The 15,486-nt window shown below is 34.2% G+C and overlaps 1 protein-coding gene across 4 annotated transcripts in view; it reads left to right on the forward strand.

The window, feature by feature from the left end:
• LOC100010698 (cytochrome P450 3A24-like) overlaps positions 1–15,486 on the forward strand; it is a 32,153-nt gene that overhangs the window by 8,496 nt on the left and 8,171 nt on the right. For 3 of the 4 annotated variants that reach the window (XR_008913694.1, XM_001362770.4, XM_056806467.1), the window contains exons 2-9: positions 300–393; positions 2,522–2,574; positions 9,419–9,518; positions 10,292–10,405; positions 10,886–10,974; positions 11,934–12,082; positions 12,619–12,746; positions 13,976–14,048. Coding sequence is in view for 3 of the 4 variants with exons in the window: in XM_001362770.4 (XP_001362807.1) it covers positions 300–393; positions 2,522–2,574; positions 9,419–9,518; positions 10,292–10,405; positions 10,886–10,974; positions 11,934–12,082; positions 12,619–12,746; positions 13,976–14,048 (800 nt within the window). In the remaining variant the exon portion in view is untranslated. Of the gene's footprint in view, positions 1–299; positions 394–2,521; positions 2,575–9,418; positions 9,519–10,291; positions 10,406–10,885; positions 10,975–11,933; positions 12,083–12,618; positions 12,747–13,975; positions 14,049–15,486 lie in introns of those variants that run through there. The other variant, XM_056806468.1, reaches the window with a different exon arrangement.

Consider the following 15,486-nt stretch of genomic DNA (forward strand, 5'->3'; position numbering starts at 1 on the left):
AAAAATCTATTACCCTAAAAATGAATGACATTTCCTGGGAGCCCACTGACTTCCTGTCATTACCTAATTCCTATAGACAGGGGATATTAAGCATGGATGTGGAGGATCCCACTGTCTTTGGCTTGCAGTGAGTTTGGTGGGGTTAAGGTGGGCATTTGAACTGGCTGATTAGCCAAAACCTTGCCTCAAGGAACCTTATACTTCAACCCATTCTGATTATTGATAGATGGACCATGCCATTTATGTGTTTTGTCTTTGCCTTGACTTTAATACCGTTGTATTTTTACTTTACTTTACAGATATGGGACCAGGACACACAAGTTATTTAAGAACATAGGAATTCCAGGACCGACACCTTTTCCTTTCATTGGCACTATTCTTTACTATCGCAAAGTGAGTATCTATGAGTTCTCCTTTCCTCTTTCTGGATGGTAGAAAGAGCATATGCTCTACCCTTAAGAGACTGGGATATAAATACCACTTCTGGTATTTTACTTATTAAGTATGAACTTTGGCAAATCAATATTTTCTCAAGGCTTCAGTTTCCTCATCTGTAAAATGAAACATTTTGACTCTCAGTCTAGAAACTGTGGATTCTTTTCTTTTCTTTTTTATTAAACACTTCACTACCATCATCAATAAAAAATAATTAACTAAATGCATAAAAAGTTATGTGCAATCCCACAGACTCTACATTATTTATATTTTGTTTTGAAATTTATAAAATATATTTGTATGCCAATATAAACTTCCTCTTCTTTTGAATTCCCTTTGGATTTGTTTACTTGGATATTTTTTCTCCTGAGTTTGTGGTTGTTATTTTTTAAATGTAATCATGGTATGTATTCTTCTTCTTTTCTTTTCTTCTCCATATATTTCCAATATTTGCCATTTCTAAAACAATAAAATCAATTACATTCAAATATCACAATCTATTTAGCTGTTTCTCCCATTTATTTAATTTGTGCTATTACCAGTAATTTTGTCATAAGAAATTTCTGATTCTTAATAAGACTTTGGATTTCCCCAAGATAAGCTACTATGGACTTGTTCTTCAGTTTAATAGGGTAGACTGTGTAGTAGTATGCACTTTTTTTTTTATTGAGCAAAAAAGGCTTTTGTAACAAGTGTAAGGAACTGAATATTTTACACCAAATTCTGTTTGAGTGGCTGTTAGTGTTACTTTCTCTAGAAGATTTAGTTATTGGTGCAAAGGGAATTTCCTTTTGAATCCTGTTTCTAAGGAAATTCTGTTTTTTTTAGGGACAGCAACTAGCCTATGATTTCACTGGCATAAGAATTCAAGTATGTGGTAACTGTTATTACCACCTGAATTTTCCCACAACTAATATTTTCACAGAGTTACCTCTAGTTACTAGTTAATTGCCTTGTCCAGGGTCATACAGCATCATATGTCAGAGGCAGAACTTGAGCCCAGGACTCCTGGGTTTTGAGACCAGTAATCTATGCACTATGCATTTCAACAGACTACATGGGAGGATTTCTTTCCAGATGTTGATGCATAGATAGGAGAGACAGAATATGGAGATTTATATTAGAAGATGTGTTATATACTAATAAAAACTCTAGAGATCAAAGAAATAGATTGGAGGGTCAGTGGCTGATCTAGGGCAACCAATCAACTCTTCTGTGCTTTGGTTTACTAATTACCTCATCAAGTTATTGTGAGAATCAAATGAGACACATAAAACTATAAAAATGGATTGCAATAGATTCAGAAATTGTAAGATACTGTCAAAATAAAAGGGGATTGTAAAAGGATCTCATAATTACAGTAACAATAATTATTCAATGAACATTTGTAAAGCTTCTATTGTGAATGATACATTATGCTAAGCACTAAGTCAACATGAGAACAACATGAGAAATACAAAATTTTTGAAAACTCTTTTAATAAAATTTGTTTCTTTTAAATGCTGTTTTATAAATTTAAAAATGTCATTTTGGGAAGGGGTCCATAGGCTTTCCACAACCCTGAAAAGGCCCATTACACTCAAAAGGTTAGGAACACATGCTCTAGGGGAAATACAAAGAAAAAAATCCATGGTAGATGACCTTGAAGACCTTATTATCCAGTATAGACAATGACATATATTGAGGTAATTGTAATATAAATGAAAATATAGTAAAATCATTACAGCATGGAGTATATTGATGTAACATTCAAGTTTTTATTAAATGCTAAATGAATGAAATAATCCCTACATTAAACTGGCATAGCATATAAAAAAAGCATTAGGGTTACAGTCAAGAGAGCTAGCTATCCTAGAGCAATCACTTTCTGCTGGAGGGATCAGGAAAATCTTCTTAGGATTGACCACATTTATCTTGGGTCAGATGTCAATAAGTAGAAATAGGTCTGAGCAATATACACTCCAGTCAAAATGGAGAGCATAACAACAGTAGTATAACAACATTTAATTCATATTTAATTTCCTAATAAAGGATATGATGAATTACTAAGGATCCATTAAAATATCTGATTTAAAATTTTTTTCAGGGTATTGTGGGTTTTGACTACGGATGTTATAAAAAATATGGGAAAACTTGGGGGTGAGTATTCTAAGTAATTTTCTGATTTTAATGGACAGTTATCAAAGACCTCCTTGATACTTAGCTCAAATTCATTTGTGAAAGTAGATGTATTAGAAAATTATTTAATGCCACAGAATCCTAGGTCAGTCTTGTAGCATCTTAAAAGATCCATCTAATATGATATTATACCAAATCATATATTCTATATATACTCCTTGTTTTAGTTCAGTGATATGATAATATGTATTTTGAAGAAAGAAAGAACTGGATTAAGCATCTAGCATGCAACATAAATATAAAAATAGAATGGAGAGTCCCTGCCTTGAAGAAGCTTTCAGTCTATTATACAATTCAACGAGAATAGTAATGAAAAAAAGATGATTAAAGAGATAATAACACATTGGGTGATGAGGGCAACCATTATTTCTCTTCAAAAGACTATTCTCCACTTTCCTCAATTTACTGTCTGAACCCTATTGAATTCTGATTCATAAATTTGGACCCAATGCATTTATGATAACTCACATTTAACAAATATTATTCTTAGTGACTATGAAGAATTAAACAACAGTATTATTTTAAGGAATGTTAGAAATTTTGTGTGATTCATGTTTATATATGCAACTAAAAATTACATAATATCACATTAACTATAACTGGTAAACATTGGTGTAGTATCTAATGATTGCTATGTCATTTTGGACATTCCTATTAACTACCCAGATTCTAGGGATTTGGGAAGAGGTACAGAATCCTATCCAAATCATAGCTCTTGGTTACCAAACAAAAAAATTCACTTTTCCAAGTTATCCATCCTACCTAAACTCCATAACAGAAAATATAACTAAATAATAATTAAAATTAATAAACACCAGAACATGGTTTCTATAAATTTTGAGCTACTGAGAGACCACAAACACACTCAGATTCCATGGAAAGTAGATACCTTCATTGGAATTATACCTGAACAAATATACCATGGTGCACATGTAGGTTTAACACATATTTTAAAGGTTGGATGTATAGGGAGCACATATGACTAAGGCATATATGTAAAGGATCACCTCATGTCAGGAAAGGTTCATGACTGCTGATGTTCTTTGTTGGAGTCATTGTACTACTCTATTAGACTTCTTCTCCAATCATCTTTTAACATGCCTTCTCTCTTTGTGTTATATCTCAGTTGTTTTGGAATACCGTGATTCAGAATTTTAAATTCTATGTTAAACTCTCATGGGGATTGTCTATTGACTGGTTCCGGGCACCTCTTATATTTTATTTTTAATTGTCATCATCTAGTCTCTCCAGCATAGGTGCATACCTGCAGTGCTTAGCCCTGAATATTCCCATTTATTCTAATCATTCCAATTATTTCCCATGGTCACTCCAACCCAATTTTTCCATTATGTATTGCTCTGTGCTCTGAAGAACCCTCATCTTATGTAACCAACTTCTCTTTCCAACAGCTTGGTATTTACATCCTTGCTTTAATAGAAATTTGAAACTCCCCTGAAAATACCATATCTCTTATGATGCTTTTTTCTCTGTCTTATCCTCTCTCCTCCCCCTACTCTTGGGGCTACAAGATGAGAAAGTCATATTTTTTAATCACCACTGTTTTCCAGATCACTCTTCCTACCCTATCCCCCTATACTTTCTCCTTTTGAAATCCTTGTAACCTCTTTGTCCTGACCTCTCACCATTATAGTTAGTGTGATCTGTTCACATTCAAGATATTTTCCCAGCTTTTTAAAAGATCCTTACCTTCTGTCTAAGAATGGATATGAGTGTTGGTTTCAAGGCAGAAGAACAGTAAGGGCTACACAATTGAGTTTAAGTCACTGTGTAGAGTCATGCAGGTAAGAAATGTTTTAGGGCAGATTCCAATGCAGGACTTCTGCTCTCCAGGCCTGGCTCTCTATCCATTGATCTATTGAGCTGCCCTTCTTTCCCAACTTTTTCAAGATTTTGAGACCTGGTTAGTCATCTTTTTTTCTCAGCCCATGATCTTGAAATAAAAAGGGTATTTTAGTTTAAAATTTGACCATGCAACTTCTCAATCTATTGTTTCACAGAGTTCCGTCTCCCATCCCTAGCCAACATGTTCACCTTTTTAAAGTAATAATCTCACAAATACCTGAATATAAAATTGAAATTCCAGAATTTAACCACTAATTTATTCTCCTTCATCTGTCCCACTCACACTAAATCTGGTAGCAAACCCTCTTATTGTATATGGTGGTCCTTGATGTATTCCTATTTTCTTTCTGCTATCTCCTTTTGGTTGTATTTGCCTCAGTTATTGGCCTTTATCCTATTGTTTGCTACTGTAATGCTTTTCTCCTTATTCTTTTAGTATGCCTCAAACTCTTTTCCTACATTCCTCCCAACATGTAAACCCTCCTTCTATACTGAATCCCAACAATGGTTTTCTCTACTTCTGTTATAGGGCAAAAAACATTCATAGAAAAATTGGGTTGATTTTGCCCCCTACCCATCCATGATATATCATTTTATCTAGTAGCCCTTGCTGCTGCTAATTACATTTCTTGTTCTTTCCCTTAAGTATGCCTTGCCTCATGCCTCACTTTAATATTAGCAACATTTTTTTTCTTTTCCTCTGGGTACCAACTGTAACCTGATACAACCCCCAAACATAGCTAAGTAGTCTTACACTAACTAGGACCCTTAACTTGCCCTTCCTTTGTTCAAAATATTCTATCATATTGCCCTTTACTTTCCCTTTGCCTCCAGTAGAGAAGTTGAAATATCCCTAATTCCTCTCCCTGCAACCTTAATCCCAAACCCTTTATACACACTTCAGACCCATTATTCAGTGGCCATCCTTTTATCTCTCTTCCAGGTGTATTCTCTGTTTTACCACTGGCTGTTTTCTATCAATTTTCAAGCAAATAACCAGTTGGCCAAGTGCCATGTATTAAGGTCTACTAATTGCCAGCAATAAATTTCCATTGCAAGGGAAATTGCATGTACCTTTCAAATATGGTCAGTTTACATACATCCAAAATGCAGGCCTTCAACCTGACTAGAGTGTCCAACCACTGCTTTTTTTACTTCTCTTTCATAGGCAAATTGTTAGAAAATATTTTCTGCTCCTCATTCATAATTTTTGTCTTCAATCCTTTGCAAATTGGATTTTAACATCAATTCTCTCCTGAGATGCTTTCCCTAATCTTCAATACCTTCAATATTATCTACTACATTGTCCTGTGTTTAATCCTCCTTGAATTCCTTATACCCATCTGCTGATCATCTCCTTCTACTGAATGATCTCACCCCATCCTTGGCTTCAGAGAAGTCAAACTCTCATAGTTTTCTTTACCTTTCTAAATGTTGCTTCCCTGTATCCTGCAGTGACTTTCCTCATTCTGCTGATGGGGAGAGGAGAACAAAATGTGCACAGAGAAAAGTTAAATAGAGGATAAACAGAGGTTGAAGAAAATACTATTATTTGGTTGATCATAATTATTTTTCCATTAGATGTGATACCCAGGCTTGCTCCTGAAGGAAAATAGAGCTTATATTCAGTGGGGTTAGAGAAGGTATATACTCCAGGAGCTGATGCCAATTTAAACATAATCATGAGTATAGGAGGTGGTATATTGAATGGGGGAAACTGCTAGTAGTATCAAACTGATAAAAACATGAAGCATAGTCTATGTAATAAAAATGGAGTGCGATCTTCTTATTGTGGAAGACTATAAATTCCAGACCAGTTCCTACAGATAATGTGGAAACTGAATATTTTAATAGAGTAGTAGACAGTCTTTCTTATGTTTTGGTAAGAGACTTTCTATCTCTGTGGACAGTGGAATATAGTGGAGAGACTGAAAAGGAAAAAAATCAGTAGGCTTTTGGGATATTTTAGTTGAGAGTGATTTAAATAGGAGAATGGTTGTTTGAATGGAAAGAAAGAGATTCTATAGATTCTATACTATATACTATTATATTATATACTATTATATATTATATATTATATTTATTTAAAATCATTTAAACTTGGCAACTGGTTGAGTGATGCAAAGGGAGAGAAAAGAATGAAGAATGACATGTTTGCAAATGCATGTCTACAAGGATTTTGATGTGATAAATAGAAACAGAGATATTTGGAGGAGAAATGAGTTCATGTTGGAAAGTTAATGAATTCTGTTTTGGAGTTATTGAATTTTAAATGCTTTTAAAACATTTAGATGGAGATATCTAGCTGGAAGATGATGAATGAAAATGAAAGTTCATGATAGAGATTAGGACATATTATGTAATTTAAGAAGTTGTCTGAACAAATGTGGGGTTTGTCTGAATGTGAGTTAATGAGATCACTAAGAGAATAGATTTATATGGATAGACCCAGAAATTCTTGAGAATACCCATGTTTAGGAGGTGGGAAGTTTAGGATGATCTAGATCAAAAAACAGTGGTCAGAAAGGTAGGAGAACCAAAAGAGCAATATTATGTAATCTAAGGAATGAGAGTATATCTAGGACAGTTTATCTTATAAAGTTATTCTTACAGAAAAGTCACATAGAATGATGAAAAAGAAAAAGATAACCTATTCAACAGTTAAGTAAGCATTAGTAGCTTATGTAGAAAGAGGTTTTGATGGTTATGATGTCAGAAGCCAAATTACCAAAGGTTCAACAATGAGTAGAAAGGGAGGAAAGGGAGGAAATAAATATCAGCAACTTTATAGAAATTTTGCTGAGAAAGGGAAGAGCATTTGAGTATCATAGTTTCAGTAAGCGGCAAGGTCAAGGGAAGTGTGCTTGTATTTCTCTTTATTTTCTTCTTTTTGTATCTGTACTCTTCCTCTTGGCACTTGTTCCCTTCTCCAAGTTATACTACTTTTCCTTTCCCAAATCACTCCTAAATATCTTTCCAGACTTGGTCCCTCTTCTGCACAGCAAACCTGCATTTCCTACTTTCTTCAGGATATTTCCTCCTACATCTGCTAGTCAACTTCAACATACCACAAACTGACCAAGGTTGGGTATTATTCCCTTGGCTCTATTTCATTTGAGTTATGTATTTCTTTTCTTTTCTTTTCTTTTCTTTTCTTTTCTTTTCTTTTCTTTTCTTTTCTTTTCTTTTCTTTTCTTTTCTTTTCTTTTCTTTTCTTTTCTTTTCTTTTCTTTTCTTTTCTTTTCTTTTCTTACCCTTACCTTCCATCTTGGAATCAATACTGTGTATTGGCTCCAAGGCAGAAGAGTGGTAAGGGCTAGGCAATGGGGGTCAAGACTTGCTCAGGGTCACACAGCTGGAAAGTTTCTGAGGCCAGATTTGAACCTAGGACCTCCCGTCTCTAGGCCTGGCTCTCAATCCACTGAGCTACCCAGCTGCCCCCGTGTTATGTATTTCTTGCACAATCAGCTACAGTAGAGGTGTTGAACTAAAATACTAATGGGTTCCTGCAGCTGAATATTGATTTAGACATTCACAAATGAACATCTCTTGTATTTTCATTATTTTGCTAAGCAATTTCCATTTTTATTTTAATCTGTTTTCAAGGAGTTTACAGTCATTTGGTAAATCATCTGTGAATATGAAACCTCTAATTTCCATGGTTTTCAATTTTCATATCTTTGAGGGTTATATTCAACTCCTTTTACTATCTCTTATTTCAGCAACATCTCTTGTCTCTTTTCTATTCCTACTGCCATTACTACCAAGACTAGTAAAAGCTGTTATGACTATTCATATGAACTATTATTGGTTCATTAAAATATTTAATTAAAAAACCTATTTATTTTTAACATGTATTCTAAAAATATTTATGTTCCAAATACTGTCACCTCTAATCCAACCATTGAGAAGGCATACAATATAATATAATTTATAGAAAACAGCTCCACATTAGCATGTTGCAAAAAAAAAAGAGCAAATTTTCTCTTTAGAGGTAGATAGTATTTTTCATTATGGGTGGATCTTTTGTTATTTTCTTTTTTCAATCCTTTTCATTTTTCATTTTTATTTATTTATTTAAAAGAAAAACTCTTACCTTGAATCTCAATCCACTGAACCACCCAGCTTCCCCCTTTTAATCCTTTTTTTTTTTTAAACCTCTTACCTTCCATGTTGGAATCAATACTGTGTATTGGTTCTAAGAGTGGTCAGGGCAAGCAATGGAGGTCAATTGACTTGCCCAGGATCACACAGCTAGGAAGTGTCTGAGGCCACATTTGAACCCAGGACCTCCCACGTCTAGTCTTGGCTCTCAAACCACGGAAGCACCTAGCTGCCCCCATCTTTGTTATTTTCTTATAGCATTTGGTTCATTCTTCATACTATTGCTAGAATGATCTTTCTTATGCATAAACCTGCTTGTGTCTATTCTTCCTCACAAAAGTATCCACTGTTTCCCTATGCTAAGTATAATTCAAAAATTACTGCCAGATAGTCAAGACTCTTCCTTTTTACCATCATACCTCACACAACACTTTATTTTATATTTCTCTGATATTAACAGTAATAGCAGCAAAGATAAAAATAGGAAAAGTCTACTTTTTCAGTTTTCAAAGCTCTTTTTACTTACATTCTCTTATTTTATTCTCACAACAACCTTCTAAGGTGGATGGCATTATTATCCTCATTTTTCAGGAACTGAGTTTGAGAGATGTTCTTGACTTGTCAAGAGCTAGGAAGTATCTGAAGTAGGATTCTAATTTAAGTTAAGGATTTCATGAATATTCACTGATAATTTATATTTTGGATTCTTGGTTCAGTCCTACATCTTAAAGAAAACATAAAGGAACAGTGAGCTTATCAGTGTCAATATATAGTCTCAACTCTATTTCAAACAGTCTAACTTGCTGACTGATATAATTTGTTCCATTTGGGGATGTAGGTTTTTTGATGGCACAAAACCTGTGTTGGCCATCATGGACCCAGAGACAATCAAAACAGTGCTGGTAAAAGAGTGCTATTCCGTCTTTACCAATCGTCGGGTAAGTGACAGTGCAAGCATAATGTGGAAAGTGACAGCTATGTGGAAAGCTCTCTAAGCATGTTTAGAATCACATCATTTTTAAACTATCTACAACTATCTATCTATTTTAAACTATACTATCAAAGAAGAAAAGGGAAGCAAAGGCCATTCAGCTTGAGGGGGAGATAGAAGGCAGTTTTTTCTGGGTCATTTAAAACCCACTAATATCTTTTGGGTCCAAAAAACTCGGTAGTGGCAATACCTCCTAACCACCAACTACACTTGCTTTTAATCTTTCTCCCAGGGCCATATTAAAGGGAAAGAGATCTCTCTCTTTCTCATCTCCATGGGCAATAATTGTTAACAACTACCTCCAACAGAGAGATGGGCAAAGGAGACAGTCTTGGAAATACCTCTAAGGCTCCTTTCTTCCTTTTGGCCAAGCCTTCCTAGTCATGATGGTGGGCTAAAAACTCTTGTGGAGGAGGCTCTTACCATCCATAACAATTACTGAACAATTACCAGTAATGTGGTAATGCAGAATCGCTAAATTAACAGCTTCCATGAGAAAGAGACAGGAAATAAGGTGTCCCATACTACCATTATCACCATCACCACCATTTTCACCACCACTTCACCAGTGAGAGACAGTCTAGGTGGACATTTATCAGTTCCAAGGCAGAAGGAAAGGGTTTTAAAAAATTAGGTCAATATACTGGCAAATGCAATGGACTTTTAATTTTGGTTCTACTTAATGTGTGAGTTGTATTGCCTTTTACTTTTTTCTCCTAGATGCTTGGTCTGTCAGGAATTTTGGAGAAGGCCATCTCAATTGCTGAAGATGAGGAATGGAAGAGGATCCGAACAGTGTTGTCTCCAGCATTTACAAGTGGAAAACTTAAGGAGGTAAAGCAGAGAACATTGTTCATTCTAAAAGACTAAGTCTAGAGGGAAGTAAGAAACTTCCAATGATTTTTCCCCAGATAAAATTTAATTAATAAATGTGAGGGTTGTATAAGGGAATGTTTTGCTTTTTATTTTTTAATAATAAAATGGAGAGAACTTTATTTCTGGAGTTAAAGAACCTGATCTTCATTCAAATGAAAATTTTGAAATCAATAATTGTCAAGTCACTTAGCCACTTAGGGTTTCTCACCTTTAAAATGAAGTCTATTTGACTTCATTTTAAGAAGAATCATTTGACTATTGATTAAGAAACATCTATATGGTTCTTAAAGTCTGTTCCTACTTTAGGTCTATCATTCTATACATTTTAAAAGAGAAAAGCAAATTTATGAAATGTCATCATGCTTCTTCTGGCTTAGGAAATCTGGTTTATCCCTAAACACTGTTTTCCACATGTACCTCATTTGATTTGGCATTTAGATGTTTCCCATCATAAACCAATATGGAGATGTCTTAGTGAAGAACATGAAGAAAGAAGCAGAGAAAAGCAAGCCTGTAACTATGAAAGAGTAAGTATGGGGATAAGAACCATAGGCATCTGAGGAGCATTGGAAAACCTCCTTAAGTTTTCCACTTGTAAATGCTGTAAACCCTTCTCCTGCTACCCTGTTCTAAAACTAAAACACCTACTTTAGGGTGATTGTCCTGATTTTTTAATCACCAAGGCATATGTGGCTAAAATCCTTGAGGAAGGTATAGGAAAGTGATGACTAGTTTTGCTTGTTTTTCTTTTAATTTTCTTATTCTGATCCCATTTCAGGTTGGTTTCCAAAATTATTATTCAACTAATCCTTTAAAAGTTACAAAAATTCTTCAAATGACTAATGGTCTCTTTTACATTTATAATACATTCCACATAGTTTGGGAATGATGTTTTGGTTGGTTTTGTTCTAGCTTCCTTGGGGGCATTGAGTGTTTTTTTTTAATTTCAGAATCCAAAGGCCATCTCATGTTGACCATTTACAAGAAGACATTGATGCCCTAAATTTTATCTTTTAGGTATTGATTTATGTATGTATGTATGCATGCATTTGATCAGCATTGTTATGCTTTTTGTACCTTGATTACTCAATAATGCATTCATTCATTCATTCACTCATGCATTAACTCACAAAATGCCTTTGGATTTTTATGTAAATAATTAATTGATGCCACTGACCACCTTCACCTCTTTTTCAAACTTCCCTGTGGACTTTGAGCATAGAGCATAGTTGAAACCTGAACTTCAGGTCAGATCGCATTAAAACATAGCTGAGAAATATGCAACTAAATAAAAAAGTTAATATTATGTTAATGATATTAATATGTGGTTTTCTATTTCAGTTTTTGGCCCAAAAGTATTGTTTTAAATGATCTGGTGACATCAATATCTACTGTTTGTCATTACCAACTTAGGGTCGTACTCCATGTCTTTGCTTGAAGATGAAAGATGAAATGTCTGTTATGTCTTTTTTTCTTCTATCCTCAGAATCTTCGGGGCATACAGCATGGATATAATCATCAGTACTTCCTTTGGAATACATGTTGATTCCTTGAATAACCCGAATGATCCCTTTGTCAGAGAAATCAGGAAGTTAATTAGATTCAGTTTTCTAGACCCACTCATTCTTTCAATAAGTAAGTTAGTTCTTTATAGAGATTAATAATTAAAAATTAAATACCCTGAAATTCCTGAAGATGACTCAAAAATTGGATCACAGGTTTACACAGATGGATGTAAACATAAACATCATCAAATATTATCCCTTTATTTAACAGAAATAAGAAACTGATACATAGAGATTAGAACACAATTTCAAGAATTCTGGGAGTTGACTTCCTTAACTACTATCTATCTATTAGAGAAGGAGGGATTTCAGAAAGCAACTGACTTAAATCCTTAGGGGAAATAATTGCTAGTTAGCTGAGCTATTACTCTAGACAACCAGAGATGGCACAAGATACTTGATTCTGAAGATTTCCTGCTATTGTTGAACTTTTCATTGACCCCCACCAATTCATGGAAAATTGAAGTCCTTTAAAAAAAGAAATTAAACCACATTATAATTTGTGTCTCTGTTATCATCTCTTCACCTATGCTACAAATAAAGGTTATTGCATCTCTCATAAAATCCTACAATTTAATTAGAATTTTTTTCTGTTTTTTTCTTTAGCAATTTTCCCATTCCTTATTCCTTTGTTTAAGAAATTGGATATAACTGTATTTTCAAAAGATGCAACAGATTTCCTAGGAAAATCTATTTTAAGAATAAAAGAAGAACGAAAGAAATCTACAGAGAAGGTGAGTAGACCTCCCCAATGTTTAGAAGAAGAATATGTGTACAATGTTAATGGTTGAGTTTCTTATACTCTGTAGAACAAGCTAAACTGGTGGTCTACTTCCCTTGGTATTCATACTTGCTCAATAGAATTTTTGTACAATTTGGATTCTCAAATATTTTAGTGTACTTTCTGTAATATTAAGGATCATATATTTTCATTATTTAATTTTTTCAGAGTTTGGATCTGTGCTTCTGGGGCACGTAAAGAGAGAAAAGACTATCTAATTTCTCAATTAAATTACAGACTCAAAGATGGGATAAGATACATACTCAAATATATACTGCAAATTAGTATATTTCACTTAACTGAAATCCGAGAAGAGAGAGAGTACCCTTCTATATTTATATACTATCCAAAACATGACTTGACACACATTCTAATGATTATCAGAGAACAGGGAAAAACCATAACTGTGCCAGTAACTTTTTTTTTTCAAAATATTGCTTCAGGGATCTGGGCCCAAATTTAAAATAATTTAAATTTTATATCAAAGTTCCTACTTGGACAATTTTTTTTGGTGGAATTCCTTTGACTTAATTCTTGAAGTCTGTGCTAGAACAGTTTAACTTCTTATCAGCCCTTGCTGTCTAAAAAGTCTTTAAGCAAACCAAGTTTTGCTGATCTAGCAACTAATACAGCTGCTTTTGAAGAAACATGTCCATGGTTTGGCACAGAGAGAATAATTTCCTTGACTATAGTAATGAAAAATAGTCCATGACATTATTGTAAGATTGATCCTTATCAGTCATATTTCACACCATTGAAGAATTATCTTTATGTCCTTTCCATTAATTTCCTAAAGTCCTTAATATTTTCTTTTAAATTCCTTAGTATCTACTTCCTTTTAATAACTCTTTCCTGGTGATTAGGATAGAGCCATTTAAATTCCAGAATCTGATTTTAAGCCCTTATTTTATTCATTTGAGGTACAGGCTCTTTGGGTCTATGAAGTTTTTGGTGGAAATCCCTTTACGTGGAATTTTTAACACTGTCACTGTGCTGAATCCACAATGTGACTTCTGATCATTTAGATCTTCAGTTATATACTCTGTTTTTTAGTATATGTACTGCTGAAGCAAGCACTGAGTTGTTTATTCTCTAAGAGGGATGTTACCTTTCTGTGTTTGTAGCTAAAAGCTGTTTTCTCAAGCATTTTACCAGAATTAGTGTTTTGCATTATTTTTTCAGCATCGGGTAGATTTCCTTCAACTTATGATGGATTCCCAGACTTCCAAAAATTCAGAGTCACACTCCCAAAAAGGTAATTTGGGAGTAAGGGTACTCACCAATTGCAATCTTGAAACCACAATTTGTGATATTTGAAAATTTCTAATTTCCTTAGATGACATACACAATGGCAATAACAGCAACAAAGATGACAGTGATAATAATGATGTTATAAGGTTTTAAAATGGCAGAGCTCTTTATATATATAATACTTCATTTGGTCTCCATAACAATTCTGTGAACTTGTCATAATATTTCTAGTTTAGAGATGAGCACACTAAGGCTAAACTAAGCAACTTCCAGAAGATCACAGCTAGTAAATCTTTGAGGTAGAATTTGAACCCATATCTTATTCCAATTATCTCTATCACTTTGGCATCTTAGAAACATAGCTTGATATCTGAAGGATGATCTAGATGGAGATAATTTCCAAAAATATATTAGAATTAATGATGGTCAAGTTAGTCTGAAATCTGGATGATGACTCTAAAGTCTCTTTTTTATCTTATACCTAGGACAGGAATTAGGCATGTTGGAGTGGGAAAAATATAGTTTTTTTCAAGAAAGATAATCTGTGCTCTTGTCATAACTATACTCCTAAGAATTTGTGTGATCTTGTATATAACACTTTATTTTCTGAACTTCCCTTTCTTAGAAAAAAAAAAGCAGGGTATTGGGCCAAAGGATTGTTAAAATCCCTCTTGCTCTAAATCCTATTATTTTACTTTATCCCATGGTTTTTATCTGTGTTGGTGAACCTGTGGTATGCATGCCAGAGCAGATTTCTCCCTTCTCCATTTAAGCCTGAGACCATCTCATTTCACCACACTTCAGCCAAGCAGCCTAATGGAAAAACTTCCACCTTTCACTGTCTACTAGGGTAAGGCAGGGGAGCCTCACATGTGTCATAAGGATTGCATTTTGGGCACTCAGTCTCTAAAAGGGTCACCATCACTGGCCTAGACCATTGTCCTTTGTGCTTATCTAGAAAAGAAAAAAAGAGGTTGAACTGAGATACAAGTTTCTCTTGCAATATAAAAACTGTCTGTAAACTTCTGAAATTATGTTTTAATTAACACATTCTCATTTTAACCATTGATATGATTTAGTCTCTTCTTTTGTACCTAAGCATTCTTTCAAGAAATCAGCCTTAGGAAGGCAGTAGATTTTAGTGGAAGGACAACTGGAATTGTGAGTCAGCGGCCTGTGTCCTAGTCTCTACTTGATCTCTACTTGATCCATTCAGCTTAGCAAATTTCAAAGAGTGACCTTACTTCTCTGAGCCTCAAATGACTTATCTAAAAAATGGTGAGAAGTATTCTTGCGCTACCAATCTCACAGGCTTGTTATGATTGTCCACTGAATAGATATAGGTTAATTATAAATACCAGGTACTAGCAAATGTAATCAATGTCCCCTTCCCTTCATGAAACTCATGAGATATTGTATGTAGTGGGGCAAATGGGAAGATT

Source organism: Monodelphis domestica, chromosome 7 (genome assembly GCF_027887165.1).
Source record: "Monodelphis domestica isolate mMonDom1 chromosome 7, mMonDom1.pri, whole genome shotgun sequence".
NCBI lineage: Eukaryota > Metazoa > Chordata > Mammalia > Didelphimorphia > Didelphidae > Monodelphis > Monodelphis domestica.